Below are 24,852 nucleotides of genomic sequence, written 5' to 3'. Positions count from 1 at the left end.
TTATCCACTCATCTACTGATGGACACATGGGCTGATTCCATTTCTTGGCAATTGTAAATAACACTGCAACAAACATAGTGGTGCTTAGGTTCTTTTGAATTAGTGTTTTGGGTTTCTTTGGCTGTATGCCCTGAAGTGGGATCGCTGGGTCAAAAAGCAGATCCATTTTTAATACCCTTTTCTCCACATCCTTACCAGCCCTTGTTGTTTGTTGATTTACTGATGATAGCTATTCTGACTGGTGTGGGAGGATATCTCATTGTGGTTTTAATTTGCATTTTTCTGATGATTAGTGGCATTGAGCATCTGTTCATATATGTCTGTTGGCCATCTGTATGTCCTCTTTGGCGAAGTGTGTATTTAAGTTTTTTGCCCATTTTTTAATTGGGTTGGTTGGTTGCTGTTGAGTTTTGTAAGTTCTTTATACAGTTTGGATATTAACCCATAAGATATATCAGTGAATGTGTTCTTCCTCCACTCTGTGTGTTGTCTTTTTATTTTGTTGATGATTTCCTTTGCTGTGCAAAAACTTTTTAGTTTGATGTAGTCCCATTTATTTACTTTTTTCTTTTGTTTCCCTTCCTAGGGAGATATATCTGATAAAATATTTCTATGAGCAATGTCCAAGATTTTGCTGCCTATGTTTTTTTTTTTTTTAATTTCCTGAGGTATGTTTGTGGCTGCTTCTGTAAATAGTATCTGTGTCCATGTACTTCCAAAATGTACTTGTACATACAAGTACTTGTACTTGTAACATTGTACATATGTGTTTTTGAAACTGGAAAGGTTGGTGTTCGTACTGCCTGTCACTACCAGAACCTATAAGTAGAGTCAAGGATTGAATATTTATGGGCACTTTGTTCATATGTCTGGGGAACTAAGAAGACAGTGGGTTATGTACCCTTGAAAACCATCTTAACCACTGCTTATGTTTTATTCTACAATTTTTATGGTTTGGGCCTAGTATTTAAGTCTTCAATCCATTTTGAATTTATTGTGTGTGGTGTAAGAAAGTGGTCTAGTTTCATTTTTCTACACATACCTGTCCAATTTCCCCATCCGCATTTATTGAATACACTATTTTTAGACAGTTGTATGTGCTTGCTTCCTCTGTCAAATATTGACAATAAAGGTATGGGTTTATTTCTGGGCTCTGTTTTGTTCCATTGATCTGCGTGTCTGTGTTTATGCCCGTACCAGACTGTTTTGATTACTGTGGTCTTGTAGTGTATTTTGATATTAGGTAATGTGATTCCTCCAACTTTGTTGTTCTTTCTCAGGATTACAGTTGCAATGTAGGTCCTTTTGTTGTTCCATATACATTTTTGAAATATTTGTTCTAGTTCTGTGAAATACATCATTGGAATCTTGATAGGAATTGCATTGAATCTATAGATTGCTTTGGGTAGTACGGACATTTTAATATTCTTTCTATCCGTGAACACAGTATGTGCTTCCACTTATTTATGTCTTCTTCAGTTTCTTTCTTCAGTGTCTTAACAATTTTTCAAGTCTTTTTATATCCTTGGTTAGGTTAATTCATTGGTATTTTATTCTTTTTGTAGCAATCCCAGATGGATTTATTATGCCTAACTTTTTAAAATTGGTAGTCAACATACAATTTTAAATTTATTAAAAATCTTAGATCACTTCTGATTTTTGTTTTACTTATTTGCTCACTAACTTGAGTGTTTAATGTTCATTGACAGTCCTTGTGAAATCAGGTATTGTAACCATCTGGAGCAAAGAAAATTTAAAATTGGTTTTAGTTCATTAGAATCCTTTGTTACGAGGTAAGAGGGGATTTCTCTTTCCTGAGTAATCCAAAACAGGGTATGTCAACATGTCCCAGTTAAGAGTTTAAAAACTATAGTTCATCTCACCCTATAACTATCTAGGCTGTTGTTGTGTGTGGACAGACAGTGATGACTCTCACCAGCTAAAACAGAGAGGAGTCTTAGTAATTGTTGAATGCCTTATTAAACTACCAGGAAATATTAGAAGTTGTGCTTGAAAAGGAGTACATTTTATATTTAAAAAGCTCTAATGAAGTAACAATGATATGAATTGAACATAGCTCTCTTTTGCCACATTATAATTTAAAAGACAGAAAATGTGGTAGAGAAAGGATGTGATAACTGCCTTTAATAGGTGGGATGGAATGGTCTGTTTCATGTTTGAATTTTATTGTAGAGATATAAAACTAAGTTCATCTTTTAAATTCATCCTTAAAACACACACACGAGACCAAAATTAAACAATTCTATAAAAATTTTAAGGAAATACATGAAAACATGTATCACACAAATAGGAATTATAAGAATAGAATTGTCTTAATGTCAGTAATTGATGCAGTAGTAACGCAGATCCTGGCTCTTGGGGTCCGAGGCATTGTGGATGAGATGTGAGACAAATTCACAGGGACTGCTGAGTCCTGTGGAGGAAAAGGGATGGTATAGCCACTCTCTCAAGAGGAGAGTGCCCCAACTCTTGCCTTGACAGGCTTTTTTTTGGGTTCAATTTGCACAGGAATAAAGTTCATCAATCATTGTCAGGCAGAGATGATTAAACAATAGATAACATGCAAAGAAATCTGAGGTCTTATTCTGAGTCAGGGACAGATAGTTAAAAGTCCATAAAACTTTGGGGAACAAATTTACCTCCTGCTTGGTCCCTTATTATTTACATTGAGGGTTTAGCAAAATAGGTTTCATAGGATTTTATGCACTCCTTCCTAGGCCCAATCACCCTAGGGAACCCACCCTTTCAAGCACAGGGCAGCACCCACCTCCCACATTATTTCAGGCTTAAGTCATTGTTTCTGGCTTAAGTTAGGCAGGGGAAGTAAGGCAGTGAAGAGATTAGAAGACTACTTGCAGACAGAATAAGGACTCAGGCTCTGTCAAAGCTGAACGGTGAGAGTCCATCACCCCCTTTTTCTATAGCCCCCAAAGTCCTTCCCTGGGGGCCCTGTGATCGTCCTTGTCTTAGGTCATCCCTCCCTTGAGGAATAACCGATCAAATGATGGGGGCCAGGCAGGGTAAAGTAAAAGGAGCAGAGGAAGTGCCCCTGCCAGGGAGATAACCTTTGTCTTTTTAGTGGCTTATGTCCCGAAGGTTGCTCACTCAGCCTTAGCCATGCAGGGGTTACAACTTATGAAACCATGCAAGGCAGTTCCCAACACAGTAGAATCCAAGGCAAAAAGATGTGGAGCATAATTGATCACACTGTGTTTAGGAAGAGTAAATGCTAATTGTAGCTAGTTTTCTGCCGTTGCCTTGAAATCTTTACAGCCATTAACTGGACACAGGATGTTGCTCTTTATATACCAAACAGTGTGCATGTGTGTGTGTGCACACTGACACAGAGACTGAGCTAGTCTTCTAGGCAACCCTGTGGGGGGGCTCCGCCTGCAAGGCGCCCCCGTCCGCCACAGATGAGAATAAGCCTACCAAGACATGATCTACTTGAGGAGAGGTGGCCAATCTCTTAAAGGAGAAGGACCAGGATCCTTCTGAGCCTTCTGGAGCTTTTCTTAGTGGGCTTTTATTGAGTTCAGTTTGCACAGGAATACAGGTAAAGCTCATCAGTCATTGTCAGGCAGTGAGGATCAAACAATAGATAACATGCAAAGAACTCTGAGGGCTTACTCTGAGTCAGAATCAGTTAGCTAAAGGGCTATAAAACTTTGGGAAGCAAACTCATTTTCTGCTTGGACCTTTATCAGAAAATTGAGGGCATTCTTAGCAAAACAGGTTTCACAGGATCTTATGTATTCTTTTTAGGCCTGATCACCGCCCCCCCCCCCCCCCCCCAGGAACCAGCCCTTTCCAGCACAGGGCTGTACCACCCTCTGTCATTGTTTCAGGCTTAAGTCAGGCAGGGGAAGTAAGGCAGCCAAGAGATTAGGAGACTTCTCACAGACAGAATGAGGACTCAGGCTATGTCAAAGCCAAGGGGTAAGGGTCCATTACCCCTTTTTTCTATAGCCCCCCAAGTCCTTTCCCGGGGACCCCTTCATGACCATGACTGTCTTAGACTGTTCCTCCCTTGAAGAATCTTACCGGCTTAGCATTGGCTAACCGGCCAGGCTCAGGGCCTAACACAGTGAAGTAAAGGGGGCAGAGGCAGCACCTGTGCCAGGGAGATAAGCTTTGTCTCCTTAGTGGCTTAGGGTCCCAAGGTCTCTCGCTCAGCCTTAGCCACAGGGGATTATAGTTTCTGAAGCCAGGCAGGGCAGTTCCCAACACAACCCAAACTGCCCTACCATGGAAAACTTGCACATCTAGTTCATTTTGATTTTAAAAGTTATTTATTCATGTTTTTGAGTCCTTAGTCCACCAAAAATTGGATATTTGATAATTCTTAGTTCTCTTCTGTGTGTGAAAAAAAATGTATATGGTCATAGGAGATAATGGTTATTAAATGTTTTTTTTAAATGTATTCATGATCTTAATCATCTGGATTTTTAATTAAGAAGAATTAGAAATTACTGATTATAGGTAAATGGTTATACATACAAATATATATACACTTTTTTTTTCCATTTTTAGCACGGTGTTAGTTTGTATATTCAAGATAAGGAAGGCTTGTCAGCTTTGGATCTTGTAATGAAGGATAGACCAACTCATGTAGTATTCAAAAATACTGGTAAGAAAATTTTATATATATATGTGTGTGTAAAATATATGCATATATGTATGGAATGGGATATACACACATATACGTATATGTATGTATATATTTATATATGTGTGTATGTATAGTCCATTAAGGTACAGCTTAGACACTTTTAGTGAAATTTTATTTTTGTTAAAATATCTGAGGAAATTTGTGTATATATCTATCTATAAACAACTTTTACTTTGGTATATGTTGGTTGATAATTTTGATTCTGTTCAGAACATTCCTGTTTATTTTGCATTTTTCAGTTTTAATGTACATTATGTCTATAAGAATAAAGACACAGCCTAAAGAGGGGAGGCATTTAGAATTGTAACTACTATAAAGTCATTAATGTGCATCCAGAAAGTAACGTCAACAATTAAGGTACAGGGAAAAAAGAAGTGATTTTTCTACCTACACATTCTTCTAATTCTTCTTTTCCCTCCAATTTGTTTGCCCCTTGAGATCTGGAAATGGAAATTGGCTTTAGAAGAGAAAAGATTTAAATGGGATATTCTATAACTTAAATTTAACTAATGATCAAGCTAAATAAAGACTCATTCTTTTTTTTTTATTTCTACCTTGGATACAATATTGCAGGTTACAGTTATAAAGGAATTACATAGCCTTCCAAAATCAAAATGAAGATGTATATCATAAACTTAGCTGTGATTAAGTTTTAGCCCAGTTTAATAATGGGTGCCCTAATCGGTAGTGTTATTTTGCATCTGTCAAGAGCAAACTTTTGAAAGTTAGTGCTTCTGTAGGAATAGTAATATCACATTTGCTTCATTTATAACCTTATATATGTGTTTTAATAACATGTTTAAATAACTATATTCCTCATGGGCACTAACTGGATATGGCAGGTGTGTTTTACTCATCCGGCAGTTAAACTTTAGCTGCTTAAGAAACAAAGAACAAACATTAGATTGCTTACATTGAGACTGGTCTGTGCTGATTTGGATTTTCTGATTTCTATTCCTAGATTATATAATGTATTAGTAGATTAATTATTTAAAAGAGAGTGTTGGCAATAGCTTTCTAAATACGGTAATTTAGTTCCTGTAAAGAGTCATATATAAGGTAAAGTGATTAGTGGGATATATCACTATAATTGAACTATACTAATGTTTGTTTTAAAATATGAAAAACTAATTTTCATTTTAGATCCTACAGATGTCTACACTTGGGGAGATAATACAAATTTCACCCTGGGTCATGGAAGCCAGAATAGCAAACATCATCCAGAGTTGGTGGATCTGTTCTCCAGGAGTGGGATTTATATTAAGCAGGTATTTTGAAGTACAATCTAAATACTTTTAGAAATTAAAAAGAATTTTTGCATTTGGTAGCTCATCTTTTCATTTAGATTATGTTAACTTTGTTGAAGGTCTGATAACATTTTTGAAAGAAGAAATCTATAAAAGAACTTTACTAATTTATTTTAGATTTTGTTAGTTAGCCTTAATCATATTTACACTGTGTACAATACCACAAAACTATGAGATTTGTCAAGCACTGTTAGAAATTAGAAGGCATTATACATATTTTGATTTAACTTTAAAAAGTAAAGCTTCTGTTGATTTTCTAGTTTTTGTTTCTATTTAACAAAAATTAGAGTTTTTCTAGTTTTTCTCAAGTGAATTCATTGTTGAAACTCAGTGTTACCAGTTTTAGGTAAAGTGAACCTGAGTTCTCAAATATAAGTAATTGTAAAATTAATTGACATGATTGTAAAGTTTTAGTCTTTGGTCTTCTATCACTATGCTGTATGTTATCTTCCACTTCTGTGGATGAGTATATTGACATAAGTCATCTTCCTTTGACATAAGTCATCTTCCTCTATACCCCTTTGTGTGTGTGTGCATGTGCGTGTTAAACTGAGCTTGAACAGGTTTTCAGAATCCTTAAAATGGTATTCCACCCATCAGTAGCCACTAATGATTGAGCAGAGTTGGGGCACTTTAGAAAGATAACCTGTTTTCTTTTTTTTTTTTTAAGATTTTATTTATTCATTTCTAGAGAGGGAAGGGAGGGAGAAAGAGAGAGAGAGAGAAACATCAATGTGCGGTTGCTGGGGGTCATGGCCTGCAACCCAGGCATGTACCCTGACTGGGAACTGAATCTGCGACACTTTTTGTTCGCAGCCCGTGCTCAATCCACTGAGCTACGCTAGCCAGGAGATAACCTGTTTTCCTTTTCAGGTTTCATGAACTGAGATTTTTTTTTCAGGGGCAGGGATTTTTACACAAGAGTGAAGAAATAATGGTAACATTAAGAAAGCAAAAGCTGATTGTACCTTCAGATCCCAAGATATATGTGCTATATAAAAATTGAGCCTATTCCACTTGGAAGGGTTGTAGATGAAACAGTACATCCAGAGAGAATGCTACATTTCAGTTAAGGCAATGGAATGAGTAATTTGTGAAGAGATTAAAGGATGTAAGGTGTTTTATTTATCAGTGAATGAGGGTTGAAGCAGACACTAAAGACAGGTTTTAAAGGAAGAAAAACAGTCTAAATTTCCATCAGAAAAGAGGAAGCAAATTTATGGGAATATTTACTGAGCATCAGTTATAGGATGGGCAACAGTAGGTTTATAGTTGTGAGTATGTGAAACAGTTTATTCTTGTATTATTATTTATTTGTATTACAACTGTAAACCTACTTTCCACTGCTGTATATAGAGAGTCCTATTAGTTACTGAAAAGGGCTGATTCTGGAGTATAGTACCAAATGAATTAACTACCATGGGGCAGAGATTGTTAATATTAGCATAATATATTCCTGAGGATAAGGATGCAAAGCTGTGATCAGTTATTTCCTTAAAAAAGTTGAAGGTCTTAAATTCTGGCTGTGGTTGATATAGTAGAACTCAGAAGTTGTAGAATGGCATTCTAATATTGAATATAAAATTGAACAATGTATTTCTGATTTTAGAAATTGATCATTTTCTTTCAGATTTTAACTCTGTATTATAAAATTAAATACAATTTTGAGTTTTATTTTTAGATTTTTCAGATATTGTGGTACAGCTCAATGAGATAATGACTTTTTTCGTTATTTATAATAGGCACATATCTTTCTAGAGCTTGCCAACTGGTTTAAGGGTATGTATAAATAGAGCTTGCAATTCAGTTGATAAACTGAACTGAATTTTCTTATTTTCTAAAGGAGCTTGACTTTCTGAAAAATAATTCTAGGATTTCATTATTTCCTAACATCTTTTTATTTCGTAAGTTAGAAATATTTATAGATGGCATAAGAAATATAAATGCAAATAATTTTTCAAAATAATAAAACTTTGTTAAGTGGTATTAATGTAAAGGAATACACTGCATATTAGATGCACTGAAAAACAGCACAGTGTGGCCTGGTGGTTAAGTATGTGAGTATTTGAAACTTCTCTTGGTTTCCAGTTATTGCCTTCTGCTAATGCAGTTCAACCATTTTAGTGCCTACGTCTTCTGGTGAGAATATGTGAATATGTAAGTGTAATATTAAAGATACATTAGAAAAAATTAGTACAAAAAGGACAAGAAGTATAAAAAAATCTTTACAGTGTTTAACCCACATTCCTCATGTATAGGTAGTGTTTTTAAAAAATACTTTTAACCTTAATACATTTCCATTATTTTCTTTAATAACATTATCACTGTTTGGTAATCTTTACATCTCATTTTGCAGTCGGCTCAGCTCTTGCTATTGGGGATTTTATGAAATTGGAAAACAACTGGCTATTACTTTTTGTAGCTGAAGACTTAAGATTTGCATTTTCCTTTGTTAAGTTTCTTCTGTGGGTAACATGCTTAATTCCTTCTTTGTTCTTTTTTCTATATATCTGTAAACATAGTTTAAAAGTATGTATATTTTTAATTTTTATTACAGAAAGCTTTAAATGTGTACAAAGTAGAAAGAGTAGTATGAGTCCCCTTGTACCTATCATCCAGCTTAAACAGTTAGCAATAATTTATTATTTCTGTTTTATAAAATAAAGAATATTTAATTCAGAGAATTTGAATAATATTCTCTTTTTTCCCTATAGGTGGTGCTTTGTAAATTTCACTCAGTATTTCTGTCTCAGAAAGGGCAGGTCTATACCTGTGGTCATGGTCCTGGAGGACGTTTAGGCCATGCAGATGAACAGACATGCTTGGTAATTGAAATGTTTAGGTAACTTTAGTAAAATTTTGATAAACAGGAAGCTTTAGTTCACTAAAAAAACATTTTTGACCAACTAGAAGAAGAAAATAATATACAAATTGATCATGGTTTTTTAAAAATCAGTGATTTTTCTGGTATATTATGTTCAAATTAAAAATTTAGATATGATGCCATATTCTAGAGCATCAAGGGAAAATTTTTTTATAGCAAATATTGAGAAGGGAGTACTGGTATATTTACTATTGATTAAGGGTTCTTTAAAAAGGAGAGAAAACTATTATCACAGCTTCCATTTTTTGAGGGTTTATTATATTCTAGGCATTGTTCATAAACCTGTAACAGCCCTGTGATGTTATAGGCATTATTATCCTCTTTTTATACACAGTGACAATAACAACAATCATTTATGGATTGTTTACTCAGTGCCAGAGACTGTTGTATTTTATACTTACCAACTTATTACTCCTAACACCAATCCAGTTAACATCTAAAATAATATTATTTTGTATTCAGGTGAAGAAATTGAACTACTGAGAGGTTAAAAGACCTGATTGAGATCAAATAGCTAGTAAATGTCTCTTTGAAGGGATTCCTGTGTTTTTGATTCCTGTAGCTTTGTTTCCTGTATTTTTATTTATTTCTTTAATACAACAATGAATTCTTTGGCTGAAAAGCTTCCTCTATTTATACCAAACAAATTTGCACTTGGTATATAATAAGGACTAAAAAATCATTTGTTGAATCAAATTATTTTATCAAAATGTCTTACTGGGGTTTTGTGTTTTACAAATAAACCAGTGTCTTATTAAACTCATCTGTTCCTTGCTGAATTGTAGAACTTAGCGTGATAGACCATATACCAGTCATGTCATTTGAGATATAGTATCATCAGATTCTATTTATATATGTATGTAAGTGGTTTTAATATGCTAAGGTTAATTTTGTTTTGTAGGTCCCTAGGCTTGTGGAAGGACTGAGTGGTCATAATTGTTCCCAAGTGGCAGCTGCTGAGGATCATACTGTTGTGTTAACTGAAGATGGATGTGTATATACATTTGGTGTCAATACTTTTCATCAATTAGGAATTATTCCTCCACCTTCCAGTTGTAATGTACCTAGACAGGTAAACTCTTTTTTAAACAATAAGGTGATTATTTGCTGTAAAACCTATATGGACCAAAAGATGGAAGGTATTGACAGAGCAACTTATTTTATGTTCATTGCTTATATATATTTTCACAGGAGAAATCAAGTACAGTACAAGTTAGCATTTGTTTGGAGTAAGAAAGAAAGCATTTGGGATATTAGACACCAAACTGCCTTAGATTAACTCCTAAGTATTCATAAGCTGAGGGGTACCCAGATTTTTTGGGTTTAAGTCCTCCTTAACGCCAACTTTGTAAATACAAAATGGGCTATGCAAGTGAGGCACCTAGAAGCCTAAGCTTATTGGCTTCATAGTAAAGCAGCCTCTGTGTAGAGATCTCACCTGGTAAGTTGGTGTGAAGGAATATAGGCCCAAAAGCCACTGCTCTTTGTTCTACTTTCCCCCTCACATTTGTACAACCACCACCAGAAGGTACCCTCTCTTCAGCTTCAGGAACCTAGTATACTGAGCTGGGACTGGTGCTCTAAATTAATATTTCTAGAATCATCACCCATAACAAATGTGTTTTCAGCTCATAACATTTGTATTTTAGATGTTAAATTTCTTCACTTGATTTAATCCTCTGGATTTAAAATTATTATTAGATTCATATTTTCATATTAATAAGCTTTTAAATCCAATGATTTTCCAGTTGGGAGGACTAATGAATTAATAGAAATTATCCCAAAATAATTGGAGGTAATCTCTATTTGTATTTTTTTTTCAACTGTGGAATTTGTGGATATTTAATCATTTTGTAGATTTCTTTAGGAATGGTAGAATATTATTCCCATTCTTATTCTCATTGTGTGGCTACCTCAGAGCTCTGGGTTGATAGGGACACATCTAGTATTCTCAACTGGGAGCAGTTTTGCTCACCAGGAGCTGTTTGGCCATGTCTAGATATAATTTTAGTTGTCACTACTTGGGGCAGGGGTGGGACTGGTGCTACTGGCATCCAGCGGGTGGAGTCTGGGGATGTTGTAAACCTCCTACAATACTCAAGGCAGTTCCCCACAACAAAGAATCATCTGGCCCCCCAAAAATGCTATTAGTACCATTCTTGAGAGACCCTGGTTATGTTACATATAAAAGCGCCATATTTTCTAATAAGACTGAGAATGCTAAACTGCAGTCTTATTTGTCTTTTGGAATAGATGCAGGCAAAATACCTGAAAGGAAGAACAATCATTGGAGTAGCAGCAGGCAGGTTTCATACAGTGCTGTGGACTAGAGAAGCTGTTTATACTATGGGACTAAATGGTGGACAACTGGGTAAGAAACCCTTGATGACACTATCTGAAAAATAAATTGGATTCTTTTTTTTTAAATTTTATTTATTATTTTAGAGAGGGAAGGGAGGGAGAAAGAGAGAGAGAGAGAGAAACATCAATGTGTGGTTGCTGGGGGTCATGGCCTGCAACCCAGGCATGTACCCTGACTGGGAATCAAACCTGTGACACTTTGGTTCGCAGCCTGCGCTCAATTCACTGAGCTATGCCAGCCAGGAAATTGGATTCTTAAAATGGGTATTTTATGATTTATTTGTGTAACTTTTTAGGTTATTTACTAGATCCCAATGGAGAAAAGTGTGTAACTGCTCCTCGTCAAGTCTCTGCCCTTCATCATAAGGACATCATTACTCTATCTTTGGTTGCTGCAAGTGATGGGGCCACAGTCTGTGTTACCACCAGTGGAGATATTTACTTACTTACAGACTATCAGTGCAAGAAGATGGCTTCTAAGTATGTGTATTTCTGTGAAAGAACCTTAACTTTAGTAATAGTTTAACTCTTTCAGCAAATATCAGTATCAGCTTTATGCTATGTTCTGAAATGCCAAATGGAGAAAACCAAGGATTTCTCTATTTTGTTTTGAGGTTAAAAATTTTTATTTGCTGTTAAAGTGCAGATAGATTTAGGATCTTTTAGCCTTGTCGGTTATTTAAACTGGAGTGAATGCATGCGTTAGAAAGGGGGGGGGGGGCAAGGATACCAAAGGCTGCATCATCTTACTTCACTTTTCACAATAATTGCCTTAGGTTATTGTTTGAAGAGTAATTTCTTTCAAATGGAGCATGTATATTTTAGAGAACATATTAATCTAGAATTTTTTTTTTTTTTTTTACCTAGACAGCTAAACTTGAAAAAGGTTCTTATATCTGGGGGGCGTATGGAATACAAGGTTGATCCTGAACATTTCAAAGAAAATGAGGGTGAAAAAATCTGTATTCTTGCATTGGATGAAACTGGAAGGGTGAGTATTTCTGTGGTAGTGATGACTCCTATTGACTTTGATCCTGTACTTATTCTGACCTCCAGTACTAATTTGTGTGGAGCTGGTATTTCAAAGAAATTATGATGACCTTGAACTAATGTGGCATAGTACTACTTTGTTAAACTGTAGTTTCAAGTATCATTTACTGTGTTTAAAATGGAAATAAGTGATGGATTGTTTTATCTGTATACAGTGTTGATAAATGATACTGAATTGCATAAACATGAGCTATTTATGTAACTACTCTTAAAAAAACTAATCAGGCAATATTAAAAATTTGATGTATAATTGGAAAATTTTCCCCAGATTTAGTTTTAAACAAATGTACATAAAGTATATATAAGCAGAGATTATAACTATTGTTCTAGATCACTGTATAAAGAATTTTACCTTTTTTATTTAAGTAAATACTGTAGTTTTCATTTTAGTTCCATGTATAAACATACCAGTATATTTCTTAATGAAATTGGTAATTTAAAAATATGTATTATACATTAATATACATTGAAAAAATTTTACACTTTGACTAGAATAAAACAGATTGTTTTCTGTTTTTTACTTATAAAATATATCATATAGTAAGAATGATTTTTCTGAGGTTTGTAAAGTACTGCAAATTTTGACATTTTAGAAATTGAAGAATTCGAATCATAAAGCTTTACCTACCGGTACACTACAGGCATAAATCTACTGTAGTTGATCATTTTAATAGAAGGAAATATATTTAAGCATTAAAGCTCTAATTTGTACTAATGGAAGCAGAGGCATGGGATTACATAAAAACTTGAGTATTAAAAACTTACATTAGACTTTGGGGTGTGTTTCATTTATATTAATACAGAGCTAGCTTATATCTCTGGATATCTACTTTCTGTAAAATTAGTCTTCCTATAAAAACCAAGCTGTGAAAGGAATCGTTCAGTCAATATAGGGTTTTTGGGGTTTTTGTGTGTAACTTTTGATTGACTGTTGTAGATACCATTTTGTGCTTTACTTTTCTTGATTATGAGGGGGTTGAACTTTTAAAATCAGCAGTGTTAGTTTTTCAAATGAAATATTATTTGGAATGCAGATCTCTGGAGCAGATGCAAAGGTTGCTGCTCTGGGTCAAACTGGGTTGGGAAGCCCAGCACTCCATGGCATCATTTTTCAGTGGCCTTGAGCAGCAACCCCTAAGCCATTTCTCAGGAACACTGGTCTGCAGAACTACTGGGAAACCTTTGAGCTCTACGATGTGGTTTTCAGTTTCTAAAATTTTGTTTTAGTTATATAATTTAGTTATATATACATTTTTTTTTCTTGAGAGTCAGATTTGGATTTTCATAGGATGATTTTCATTCCTCTTGTAAATAGATGAGATGGTACTATAGCAAACTTGATATCTAAGTTTTACCTTTAGGATTTTTTTCTTTACCATTGTAGCAGATCTATATATGCAAAACAAGCAATACTGAAAATTACTTCTTAAGAGTATCTTTGAAGCATATTTAGTGCTTCCTGTTTGCTTAATGTACTTTTCCTGAAAGACAGTTTAAAACCATCTTAACTTTTATAGTATCTATGTTCTGCAGAAGAATGAACATTGAAACATAAATTAGAGCTTTTATTTTAGAACTGTCTCCTCTTGATTTCAGTTTTTGGTTGATCAGATGCTATTTTGCTTTATATTCCAATGTAATTTGGTTAATTTTAGGTGTTCTGCTGGAGATCAATCAGCAGTTCTCTGAAGCAGTGTCGATGGGCTTATCCACGCCAAGTCTTTGTTTCTGATATTGCTTTAAGTAGGAATGAAATTCTACTTGTCACACAGGATGGAGAAGGATTTAGAGGGAAATGGTTTGAAGAAAAAAAAAAGAGTTCTGAAAAGAAAGGTGAGTTTGTGTATGTGAATGGCACATGAAAATTCCTTTTGGTTAACCTTTAACTTCACAAGTATTTATTGTTAGGTTTAATTAACAAGTGTTAATAAATGTCTCTTTTGATTTTGGTTTGCTTGCGTACAGTTAAATAGGGAATTTGATCTATTGATCTATTTAAACCTGGAGTTTTTTATTTTTATCTGTCTCAGCATACCCTGAGGTCATGGTACATTCTTTTTTTTTTTTTAAGATTTTATTTATTTATTTTTAGACAGAGGGGAAGGGAGGGAGAAAGAGAGGGGGAGAACATCAATGTGTGGTTGCATCTCTTGCACTCCCTACTAGGGATAGGGGACCTGGCCTGTAATCCATGCATGTGCCCTGACTAGGAATCGAATCAACGATCCTTTGGCTCTCAGGCTGGCACTCAGTCCACTGAGCCACACCAGCCAGGGCTCATGGTACATTCTTATCAGTAATAGTGACTTACTCTTGCTAATTGCTAGCTTTTACTTTAGGTTTAGGGGTAGGGAAATGTAAAGTTAAAAAATCAAACAAACAAACAAAAACAATTCCAGACATTTGTGAACCATCTTGTAAGCCCCCTTTTTTATCTTTTGCCCCAAATCGAGAATTTAGTAACTATATTTTTGTTTTGTTTTTTATATATCTGTATATATAAAATAAAAAAGTTTTAAAGGTATATCTTGTGACTTAGATGAAAATCACAGGAAAAATAAAGCTTCTAGGTTCATTGAGAATTTTAAAAAGTGCAGGTTTTTTAAACAATTGCTGAATCATTGAAGGCAAATTTTATTCATTCCTTGATGAATATAAAGGATTTAAGATACCACCAGTGAAAATAGAAATTATTCATTATGTAGTTTATTCTTAATTATCTGATTATAAACTTATAAACTTGTGGATTACTTAGGTTTTTTTTTAAACTTAGGTTAGTGACTTTTCTCTTTCACCCATCATTAATAATTAGTTGATTTTTTTCTCCCAGAAAAGTTAGAATTTATTTACTTCTATATATCTCATTGCTCCTACCCTAGCCTAAGTCAGATAAACTACTGAAAACATAATTGTTTTTATTTCCATTCTTGTTTCTTTTTATCTATTCTCAAGTGATGACCAGAGTGGTCTTTTAAGATCTGATCCTGATATTACTATGTTTAAAAACTCTTGAATGGTTTTCTCATTACTAACACATGCCTATAAGGCCCCTGCTCTGACTCTTGTTTATGTCTCTGAACTCATCTGGAGTTTTATCTCTTTCCCTCACTACTCTCAAGTCACATTGACCTTCAGGGTCAGTCTTGTCCAGTGGCGATTACTCCTAGGGCCTTTTCTAATTTTTTATACCTTAATTTATACTTGATCAGTGATGTTTTTCACTGATTCCTCAATCTAAACTGAGTAAACCTGTTTCACTTTTAATATTCCCTTTGTATTTTCATCATGAGACTTGTTTTTACTTGTTTTTATGTATTTATCTTTGTGATTAATTTTTTATCTTATCTGTGTATTCTCACTTGAGGGTGTGCTTCTTGATTTTGGAGAGAGGGGATGGGAGGAAGAAAGAGAGGGAGAGAAATATCCATGTGAGAGAGAAACATCAGTTTGCTACACTTTGTATGTGCCCCATCTGGGGACTGAACCAACAACCTTTTGGTTTGCCAGATGATGCCCAAGCAACTAGGCCACACTAGCCAGGGCTGTGATTAATTTTTTAAATGTTTGTCTCCTGTCAAACTATAAAAGGGCAAGGACCATGTCTGTTCTGCTATATCCTTAGCATTCCTGGCACGTAGTAGTCATCTGTTGAATGAAGAAATCAGTTACGGTATGCATAAAGAATATTTATAATTATTCAGATAATTATAAACATTCATCAAAATCATAAAGCTACAAAGGAATGTTTTTGTGTAATCAGTTTAATTTTATTTATTTATAAATTAGTCAAGTTTGTAAACATTTAAGGTATATTTACTATATGCCAGTTATAGGGCTAAGTTTTATATAATAATACAAAAATATATAAGATGGGCCCCTGTTCTGAGACACTCGTAAATTTGTAGGGGCATAGATATGTATATAACTATTTGCAGTTCATGGACATGCCTAAGTATTTTTGAGAGTATCAAAACTGGAATAACTGAGTGTTGGGGGAAGATTATTAAACTCCCTGAGATGGAAATAGAGTGAGAGTAAACAGAATGCAGGTTCAAGTTATAAACGTTGGAAGTCCATAGAATTGTGTCTTAGTTGTATTTAGTAGTCTAACACTGAACTCATACATCCACATCTGCTTTTCAGTGTTTCAATTGAAGTAAATGGTAGTCTTTGACACCCCATGTTCCCTTACCCTCTATATTCAGTTAATCACCAAATTTTGTCACTTTTGTCTCAAATGTTTCTGAAATCTTTCCATTTTCTATAGTTTTATTACTATAACTTCAATCTATATCATTTATTTTTTTCTGCATTCTGAGGTTTTTAAATAACCTCTTTGGTTTTATTTACTTTAAACATTTTCATACTGCAAGTAGAATAGTTTTTTCCATGCAAATTTCATACTTTTCTTTCTTAGTTTTGATATGACTTGTCTTGATATTATCATTGTTTAATGTCTGTCTTTTTTTGCTAGAACTATAGGGACATGCCTATCTTGTTCACTCCTACATCACTAGAGATAAACTGATGACCACTATATTACAGTAGCATAGTCACTCAGATATTTGCTGAATAAATTGGAAAAGGGAGAAGAGGAAAGGAGGGAACAAATAAAGAATCAATTATGAAGATGCTAATTTATATATTTTTAATGCATGCTGAGGAATTTTAAAAACCAGTTTAACACTAGATTTGCTTTTTGGAAAGATAACTTTGGTTGCAATGTAGAGGATTTTTGTTGAAAGAGATAAATTCATGGACAATTGAGAACTGACTTGCCAAAATTTCCTGTATAATACAATCAACATATAGGGTGCAAATTGTGTTAAGGAGAAAGAGGATATAGTTTTTCAAAAGGACTTAATGCATACAAAAGATGTTCCCATATTCTCTTAACTGTTTTTCTCTTCTGTTTACTCCTAAATCATTTTAACAGTTTTAATAAAGTCTTGACTAGTGGGAATTTATTTTCTTCTTTTTTGCAGAAATTTTATCAAACCTTCATAATTCCTCATCAGATGTGTCTTGTGTCTCTGATGTAAATAGTATGTATGAAAGAATTCGACTTGAGAAACTAACTTTTGCCCATAGAGCTGTTAGCATCAGCACAGATCCAAATGGATGCAACTTTGCAATCCTGCAGTCAGACCCTAAAACAAGGTATACTTGTATATATTACATTTCCTTTTTTAGAAGGAACAGTCACCGGGTTTTCTTTTGTTTTCCATAGCTCCTGGACCAAATTTAATTGAAAAGCTGTTGCCATGTCTTATAGAGACTTGAGACATATGATCATGTTACCAGGATAACTCAAAGGTGGAATTTATTATACTGGAAATGATGAGTGTTCCTTGTAGTTTGTAAAACTGATATTTATTGAAAATATTAAATATATATATATGTTTATTATATATAGACACACGATTTCTGTCTTTAGTACTTTATATGTACTCTGAGCTCTCAGATTCTGAGAAATATAATATTTGTTACATAGTTTGCAGTAATTTTTGACCCTTGAATATGATGAGACTTGATAAAAGAAGAAGTAGAGTGATCTGTAGGGCAGTGTGAATCTCTATATAAATCTTCTAAGTCATTATTAGAGAGATGGCATGTTAAGATAAATCTCAAGGTACTACTGAAAAGTAAAGAAGTTCTGAAAATAGGGTGACCATTTGTCCTGTTTTGCCCAGGTCTTTCCTGTATATAGCACTGAAAGTCTCATTTCCCAGGAAACCCCTCTATCCCAGGCACACTAGGAAGGTTGGTCCCCCATACCTGGAACGGTAAAAAGTAGATTGGGCAGGTGTGATCGCATTCTTATGGTACTGAAAAAGTCAGGGTTACAGACCAATTGTGTGTCTGTGTGTATATTTATCTTTACTTCCTTGAGTTTCTGACCTATGCTGGGACTGGGACCTGAAGTATTTACTCAGTTCTTTGTATGTTTATTTTTCTTCACCTGTAAAATAAACAGACATAAAAGAGGAAAAGTTTGAGAACTATGCTCTTTGTTGAGTTTTTTTTATAATTTTTATCATTTAAAAATTTCTTCACTTGAAACTTATATTCTAGTGTTTTTTTTTTAGAAAAAGAAAACACTACTTTTAGAGGAGAACTTAATTCTAATCATTTTAGTCTAGAAGAAAATAACAAAGAGAAAAAGGAATAGAAAAAATGTAAAGGGTGATACAGCATCTAAGACTGCAGTATTATATTTTAGGAAATGCCAAATTTAAAATTTTCCAAGTAGTGTATAAAAAAGAAATTGCACTTTAAAATAAGAATTGGCTGGGGATGCTTTAAGAATTTCTTTTTCTTGAAAGTAAAAGTGATTTTTGTTTCATTTCTAGCCTTTATGAAATTCCAGCTGTGTCTTCATCATCCTTTTTTGAAGAGTTTGGCAAACTGTTGAAAGAAACAGATGAAATGGACAGCATTCATGATGTGACATTTCAAGTTGACAACAGAATCTTCCCTGCTCATAAATATATTTTGGCATTGCGTTCTGACTTTTTTCAGAAATTATTCCTTTCAGATGGTACTTCTTTAGACTTTACAGGTGTTTACCGGAAAGAAGAAGATGCTGTAGGATGCCCTCTCTTTGTGGTAGAGAAGGTTCATCCTGACTTGTTTGAATACCTTTTACAATTTATTTACACAGATACCTGTGACTTTTTAACTCATGGCTTCAAGCCAAGAATAAATTTAAACAAAAAACCAGAAGAATATCAGGGTACTCCAAATTCTCACTTGAATAAAGTGAATTCTCATGAAGATAATCAGAAGTCAGCCTTTGAAGTATATAAAAGTAATCAAGCTCATACAATTAGTGAAAAGCAGAAAAGCAAACCCAAATCTTCCAAAAAAGTGAAAACTGTTGGGGAAGATGATCCCGTAGGAATGTTGCAAAATGTTGCAAAGAAATTTGGTTTCAGTACTTTGAGTAGTAGGTATGGATGGCTCCTGCTTAATATCTTTTCTTGTATCTTATGTCCTCTCTTAAAAATTATCTTTTCCTTTGCTTTGCTGTTCTCTTTCTCCCTCCCTACCCCCTTTTTGTGGGAAGGTACATTTTTTCTCCCTCCATTTTCTGCTAGAGCTGTCTTTGTGGGACTCGGAATTAAAACATGAAAGTGTGGGAAGGCAGTTACTTGGTTTGAACCCTCTGTGGTGTTTGTAACAGATCTGGACTGGCAAGCAGTGTAGTTACTGTAGAGTACTGTCTTTGGAGTTAGAAAGACTGTATATGTCCCTTAGCTTTACTATAACTAGTTGGGGCAAATTTCTTAGATTCTTTGAACTTCAGTTCCTCAGTATACAAAATGGGAGGGATAACAATAACCTCATATTGTTGGTGTAGTTTTGTGTAAAGTGGATAAGACAGTATTTGTCATATTACAAATAAGACTTTGGAATTCTCTATTTTAAAGTATTTCTTTTGCCTATGGCAGTGTAACCTTAGTTGCAGGGTGGAAGGAGGTGAGCAGTGTACATTCTCTATTTAAAAACAGTAAAAGGCTTCATGCTGTAGCTTTGATTTTTATCAGTAATTATATTGAATGTACTTTGAATTCTAAGTAAAATTGAAGGAGAATGTATAATTCTTTATCACAGAGTGAGAGTTCTTTGAGATATTTTACAGGTGATATATAATCATGTTCAGATGTAAGCTAATTGTTGGATTTTTGTTTGTTTTGCTACGGGAATATATACACCAGTTGCTAATTTTTATCTATTCTTGTTGATAGGTTAGATGGAGTCAGATTTGAAAATGAAAAAATTAATGTTATTGACAAGAAAACTGGTAACAAACCAAAGCTAAATCAGGGAAAATGGTAAGTTAAAAAAATGAAGGTAATTTTTATCTTTAGATTTTGGGACCTAAGTATGGAAATAGAGCTCATCTTACATATGAAATAAAATGTTTATGTAGATACATTTTTGCCTTCGCTAGTATTTTCACTTTTGGAAATGTTGGAGAGTTGTTGAGGTAATGGGTAAAATATTTACTGTTCAATAGACGTTGGTACAATTCATGTTTTTGATTACTTTCTAATTAAGAAAGGAATTTTTAATTTTTATTTTTTCTTGCCTGAATTTTATATTTTTTTGATCAGTAGGAAATGAAAAACCAAAGTGATTATGCCTCTCATCATTTTGATGATTCCTTTGTAAATCTTTTCAGTAATAAATATACTATACTAAATATATTATTAAATATTTTGTTTTTAGTGAAAATTTTAGAGAAGGAGAAACTGGAGATATCAGGATTAAGCTTAGCACAGAATGGGTTGTATAAATAAGCGTACTAAAGCTCTTTGACTGTGATGTCACTTACCATTATATCATTAACCTTTGGCTTGTAATAAAAAAATAAAATTAGAAGAATGAATTGTTTGAATATTTATCTGAATTCCGTTTCCTTTTCAAATATTATCATTATTGTAAGGCCCTTATCTTCCTTAAAGTGGAAGGAGATGAACTACTTTATTTGTGTATATACCCTCAAGTTATTCTCATCTACCTTTCATGAAGAACTAGTCAAAAACTAAGCCAAATCGTATAATGAATTTTCTTATTTGCTCAGCATGTAAAGAAATTGCTCTTGCTTTAATTAAACATTTTTCTGGCAGCTCATTTTTGTGCGATGTGACCATGAAGTCAGTGGATGGAAAGGAATTCCGTTGTCATAAATGTGTTCTTTGTGCTAGACTTGGTAGGTATACTTTTTCTCAGTTGTTGATTTATTTGTTTAGTATTTCACTATTCTTACTAAACTGAATTTTTTTTCTTTCAGAATATTTTCATAGTATGCTGAGTAGCTCATGGATTGAGGTAAGATTTAAGTAGAAACCACCTAGGCCTGTAACAATGCTTTGTATAGATTTGGGGCAGATTATATACTAAAGAAAGTCAAAATGGGAACCTGTATTTTAACTCAGTTTTTCTTTTATATTGAATTTATTTATGCTTAATCCTATCAGAAAATAACAACACTTAGAAATGAAAATATTGCAAAAAAGCCACTTAAATCAATATTTCTCCATTATTTAAAAATTTGGAATACAATATATTTCTTTTTTCTCAATTCTTATTGATCCTTTTTTATGTTATAAGGCAATTTAAAATTAAATGTGTTTTAATTTTAGCATTTTAACTTTGTGTTTTATAAATGTTACATTCTTTTGCATTTGATGTGATTTATCTTCAAACTTTTTTGTACCAGTTTCAGTCAGAATATAGTGGTATTTTGTGGTTTAAAATTAAATGTTTTAGCCCTGACCGGTATGCCTCAGTTGGTTGGGCGATGTCCTGCAAAGTGAAAAGTCACCAGTTTAATTTCAGTCAGGGTACCTGCCTGCATTGGGTTGCAGGCTAGGTCACGATCAGGGCATGTACAAGAGGCAACCAGTCTGTTTCTCTCTCACATTGATGTTTCTCTCCCTCTCTTTCTCCCTCCTTTCCCTCTCTCTAAAAATAAATAAAATCTTTAAAAATATATAATTATATGATTACTTTATCTTTTTAAATTTTACTTTATTTAGGCTTCCAGTTGTGCAGCTTTGGAAATGCCAATACATTCTGACATACTGAAAGTTATTTTGGACTACCTCTATACTGATGAAGCTGTGGTAATAAAAGGTATTAATAAGAGTTAGGATATTTTAGGTCTTTAAGCTATAATTTGATCATGGTAAAATCAACATAAATCTTCTACTCTTAATTGAAATAAGTCATCAACAGAAGCTTAATCTAGAATTAGCAATAGGGATGATTACTAACGGTAAAGAAGTGGAAAAAGAAAGTTTTCATTATCTATGTGAAAATGAACTGTATAAGAATTATATTTAATGGTTGAGATAAGATTTAAAGTTTTATACACAACTGTTTCTATGATTAAGATGAGGAATTGACAGTAGGGAGTATAGTTTTGACCAATAGTCTGTAAAAGTGTTTTTTTGGGGGGGGGTTGTGTATGTGTGTGTGTTTTTTGTTTTGTTTGTTTGTTTGTTTGTTTGTTTTTACCTATTGTAGTGATGTGAGTGTAGTGAAGATTTTTACCTTGTGATGTGTCTGAAGTTCAGGTTTGCCTTCAAGATCCTGATTTCAATTTCTTGGGCTAAATACCTGAAAGGAGAATTGCAGTATCATATGGTATTTCTATTTTTAATTTTTGGAGGAACCTTCATATGTTTTTCATAATGGCTGCACCAATTTAATTCCCAACGGTGCACCAATGATCCCTCCACATCTTCCTCAATATTTTTGTTTTTTGATACTAGCTATTCTAACAGGTGTCAGGTGACATCTCATTGTGGTTTTGATTTGCTTTTCCCTGATGATTATATACTGTATATACTGAGCACTTTTTCATATACCTTGTTGGCCATTTGTATGTCTTCTTTGAAGAAATACCTATTGAGGTCTTCTGCCCATTTTTAAATTGAGTTACTGTTTTTTTGTTATTGAGTTGTAGGAGTTCTTATATATTTTGGATATTAACCCCTTATCAGATATTTTCTCCTATTCCAAAGGGGTTGTCTCTTCATGTGGGTATTTTTTCTTTTCCTGTGTAGAGCTTTTTAGTTTCATGTAATCCTACCTGTTTATTTTTGTGGCTTTGGTATCATATCTGAAAAATTATTACCAGGATTAATGTTGAGGAGCTTTTTCTTCTAACAGTTTTATGGTTTCAGTCTTACTTTTAAGTCTTTAATCCATTTTGAGTTGATTGTTGTGTATGGTTTAAGATGCGGGTGCACTTCCATTCTTTTTCATATGGATATTCAATTTTCCTCATATTCTATTGAAGAGACTGTCCTTTCCCCATTTTGTAATCTTGACATTTTAGTAAAATAGTTGACTGTATATATGAAAGTTTATTCCTGGGCTCTGTTTTGTTTCACTGGTCTGTGTGTCTGTGTTTATACTAGTATATTACTGTAGCTAGAGTTACTGTAATAGAGTTTAAAATTGGGGAGTGCCCCACCTCCAGTTTTGTGCTTTTTTCCTCAAGCTTGCTATTCTATTTGGGTTTTTTTTTTTGTGGTTCCATATGAATTTTAGGATGGCTTTTTTCATTTTTGTGAAAAATACCATTGGAATTTTGATAGGATTTAACTGAATCTGTAGATTGCTTTGATTAGAATGGGCCTTTTAACAGTATATTGCAGTCATGAACATAGTTTATCTTTCTATTTATTTGTGTCTTTTCTTTATACCTTTCCTTGATACTTTATAGTCTCAAGCATACAGATAGTTTATCTCCTTGGTTAAATATATTTGTGTGTTTTATATTGATATAATTGTAAATGGGAGTTTTTTCTTAGTTACTTTTAGGGATAGTTCATTGGGCTTAGAAAAGCAACTGATTTTTTTTTTGTTGGTTTTGATTTGTGTCCTTCAACTTGACTGAATTTATTCTAATGGCTTTTTATTAGAATTTTTAGAGGTTCTATATATAAGATCTTGTCACCTGCAAACAGGACAGTTCAACTTTTTGTTTTCCAAATTGGATGCCATTTATTTATTTTTCTTGTACAATTGCTCTGGCCAGGACTTCCAGTACTGTAGTGTATGGATCTCCTTGATTTTAGGGTGATCAGCTTTCATATTTTTAGTATAGAGTATTATGTTAACTGTGGGATTGTCATATATGACCTTTATTGTGTTGCGGTATATTCCTTCTATCATACCTAATTTTTTAAATATATTTTATTGATTATGCTATTACAGTTGTCCCCACCCCCCCACTTTATTCCCCTCTGCCCTGCACACCCCTCCCACCTGCATTCCCCGCCTTTAGTTCATGTCCAAGGGTCATACATATACGTTCTTTGGCTTTTACATTTCCTATACTATTCTTAACCTTCCCCTGTCTATTTTCTACCTACCATTCATGCTACTTATTCTCTGTACCTTTTCCCCCTCTCTCCCTGTCCCACTCTCCCACTGAGAACCTTCCATGTGCTCTCCATTTCTGTGATTCTGTTCCTGTTCTAGTTTGTTTGCTTAGTTTGTTTTTGTTTTTACTTTTTTTTTAGGTGCAGTTGTTAATAACTGTTTGTTTTCATTTTACTGTTCATAGTTTTGATCTTCTTCTTTTTCTTAGATAAGGCCCTTTAACATTTCATATAATAAGAGCTGGGTGATGATGAACTCCTTTAACTTGACCTTATCTGGGAAGCACTTTATCTGCCCTTCCATTCTAAATGATAGCTTTGCTGGATAGAGTAATCTTGGATGTAGGTCCTTGCCTTTCATGACTTTGAATACTTCTTTCCAGCCCCTTCTTGTCTGCAAGGTTTATTTTGAGAAATAAGCTGACAGTCATGTGGGAATTCCTTTGTAGGTAACTGTCTCCTTTTCTCTTGCTGCTTTTAAGATTCTCTCCTTATCTTCAATTTTGGGTAATATAATTATGATGTACCTTGGTGTGTTCCTCCTTGGGACTCTGAGCTTCCTGGACTTCCTGAAAGTCTATTTCTTTTGGCAGATTGGAGAAGTTCTCCTTTATTATTTTTTTCAAATAAATTTTCAGTTTCTTGCTCTTC

At 33.9% G+C, this 24,852-nt stretch overlaps 1 protein-coding gene across 2 annotated transcripts in view; it reads left to right on the top strand.

Moving 5' to 3' along the window:
• Window positions 1-24,852, top strand: part of IBTK (inhibitor of Bruton tyrosine kinase) — a 91,334-nt gene that overhangs the window by 10,728 nt on the left and 55,754 nt on the right. Inside the window, exons 3-16 of one of the 2 annotated variants that reach the window (XM_036024391.1) lie at window positions 4,555-4,651; window positions 5,837-5,961; window positions 8,715-8,825; window positions 9,786-9,956; window positions 11,138-11,255; window positions 11,542-11,725; window positions 12,113-12,236; window positions 13,951-14,128; window positions 17,278-17,455; window positions 18,649-19,248; window positions 20,047-20,133; window positions 20,932-21,014; window positions 21,096-21,133; window positions 21,844-21,940. In XM_036024391.1, the coding sequence (XP_035880284.1) occupies window positions 4,555-4,651; window positions 5,837-5,961; window positions 8,715-8,825; window positions 9,786-9,956; window positions 11,138-11,255; window positions 11,542-11,725; window positions 12,113-12,236; window positions 13,951-14,128; window positions 17,278-17,455; window positions 18,649-19,248; window positions 20,047-20,133; window positions 20,932-21,014; window positions 21,096-21,133; window positions 21,844-21,940 (2,191 nt within the window). The remainder of the gene's footprint in view (window positions 1-4,554; window positions 4,652-5,836; window positions 5,962-8,714; window positions 8,826-9,785; window positions 9,957-11,137; window positions 11,256-11,541; window positions 11,726-12,112; window positions 12,237-13,950; window positions 14,129-17,277; window positions 17,456-18,648; window positions 19,249-20,046; window positions 20,134-20,931; window positions 21,015-21,095; window positions 21,134-21,843; window positions 21,941-24,852) is intronic. The other variant, XM_028508737.2, reaches the window with a different exon arrangement.

The sequence above is a fragment of the Phyllostomus discolor genome, chromosome 4 (genome assembly GCF_004126475.2).
Source record: "Phyllostomus discolor isolate MPI-MPIP mPhyDis1 chromosome 4, mPhyDis1.pri.v3, whole genome shotgun sequence".
Taxonomy (NCBI): Eukaryota; Metazoa; Chordata; class Mammalia; order Chiroptera; family Phyllostomidae; genus Phyllostomus; species Phyllostomus discolor.
Note: the sequence above shows the minus strand (reverse complement) of the source record. Positions and strands in the feature narration are given on the sequence as shown.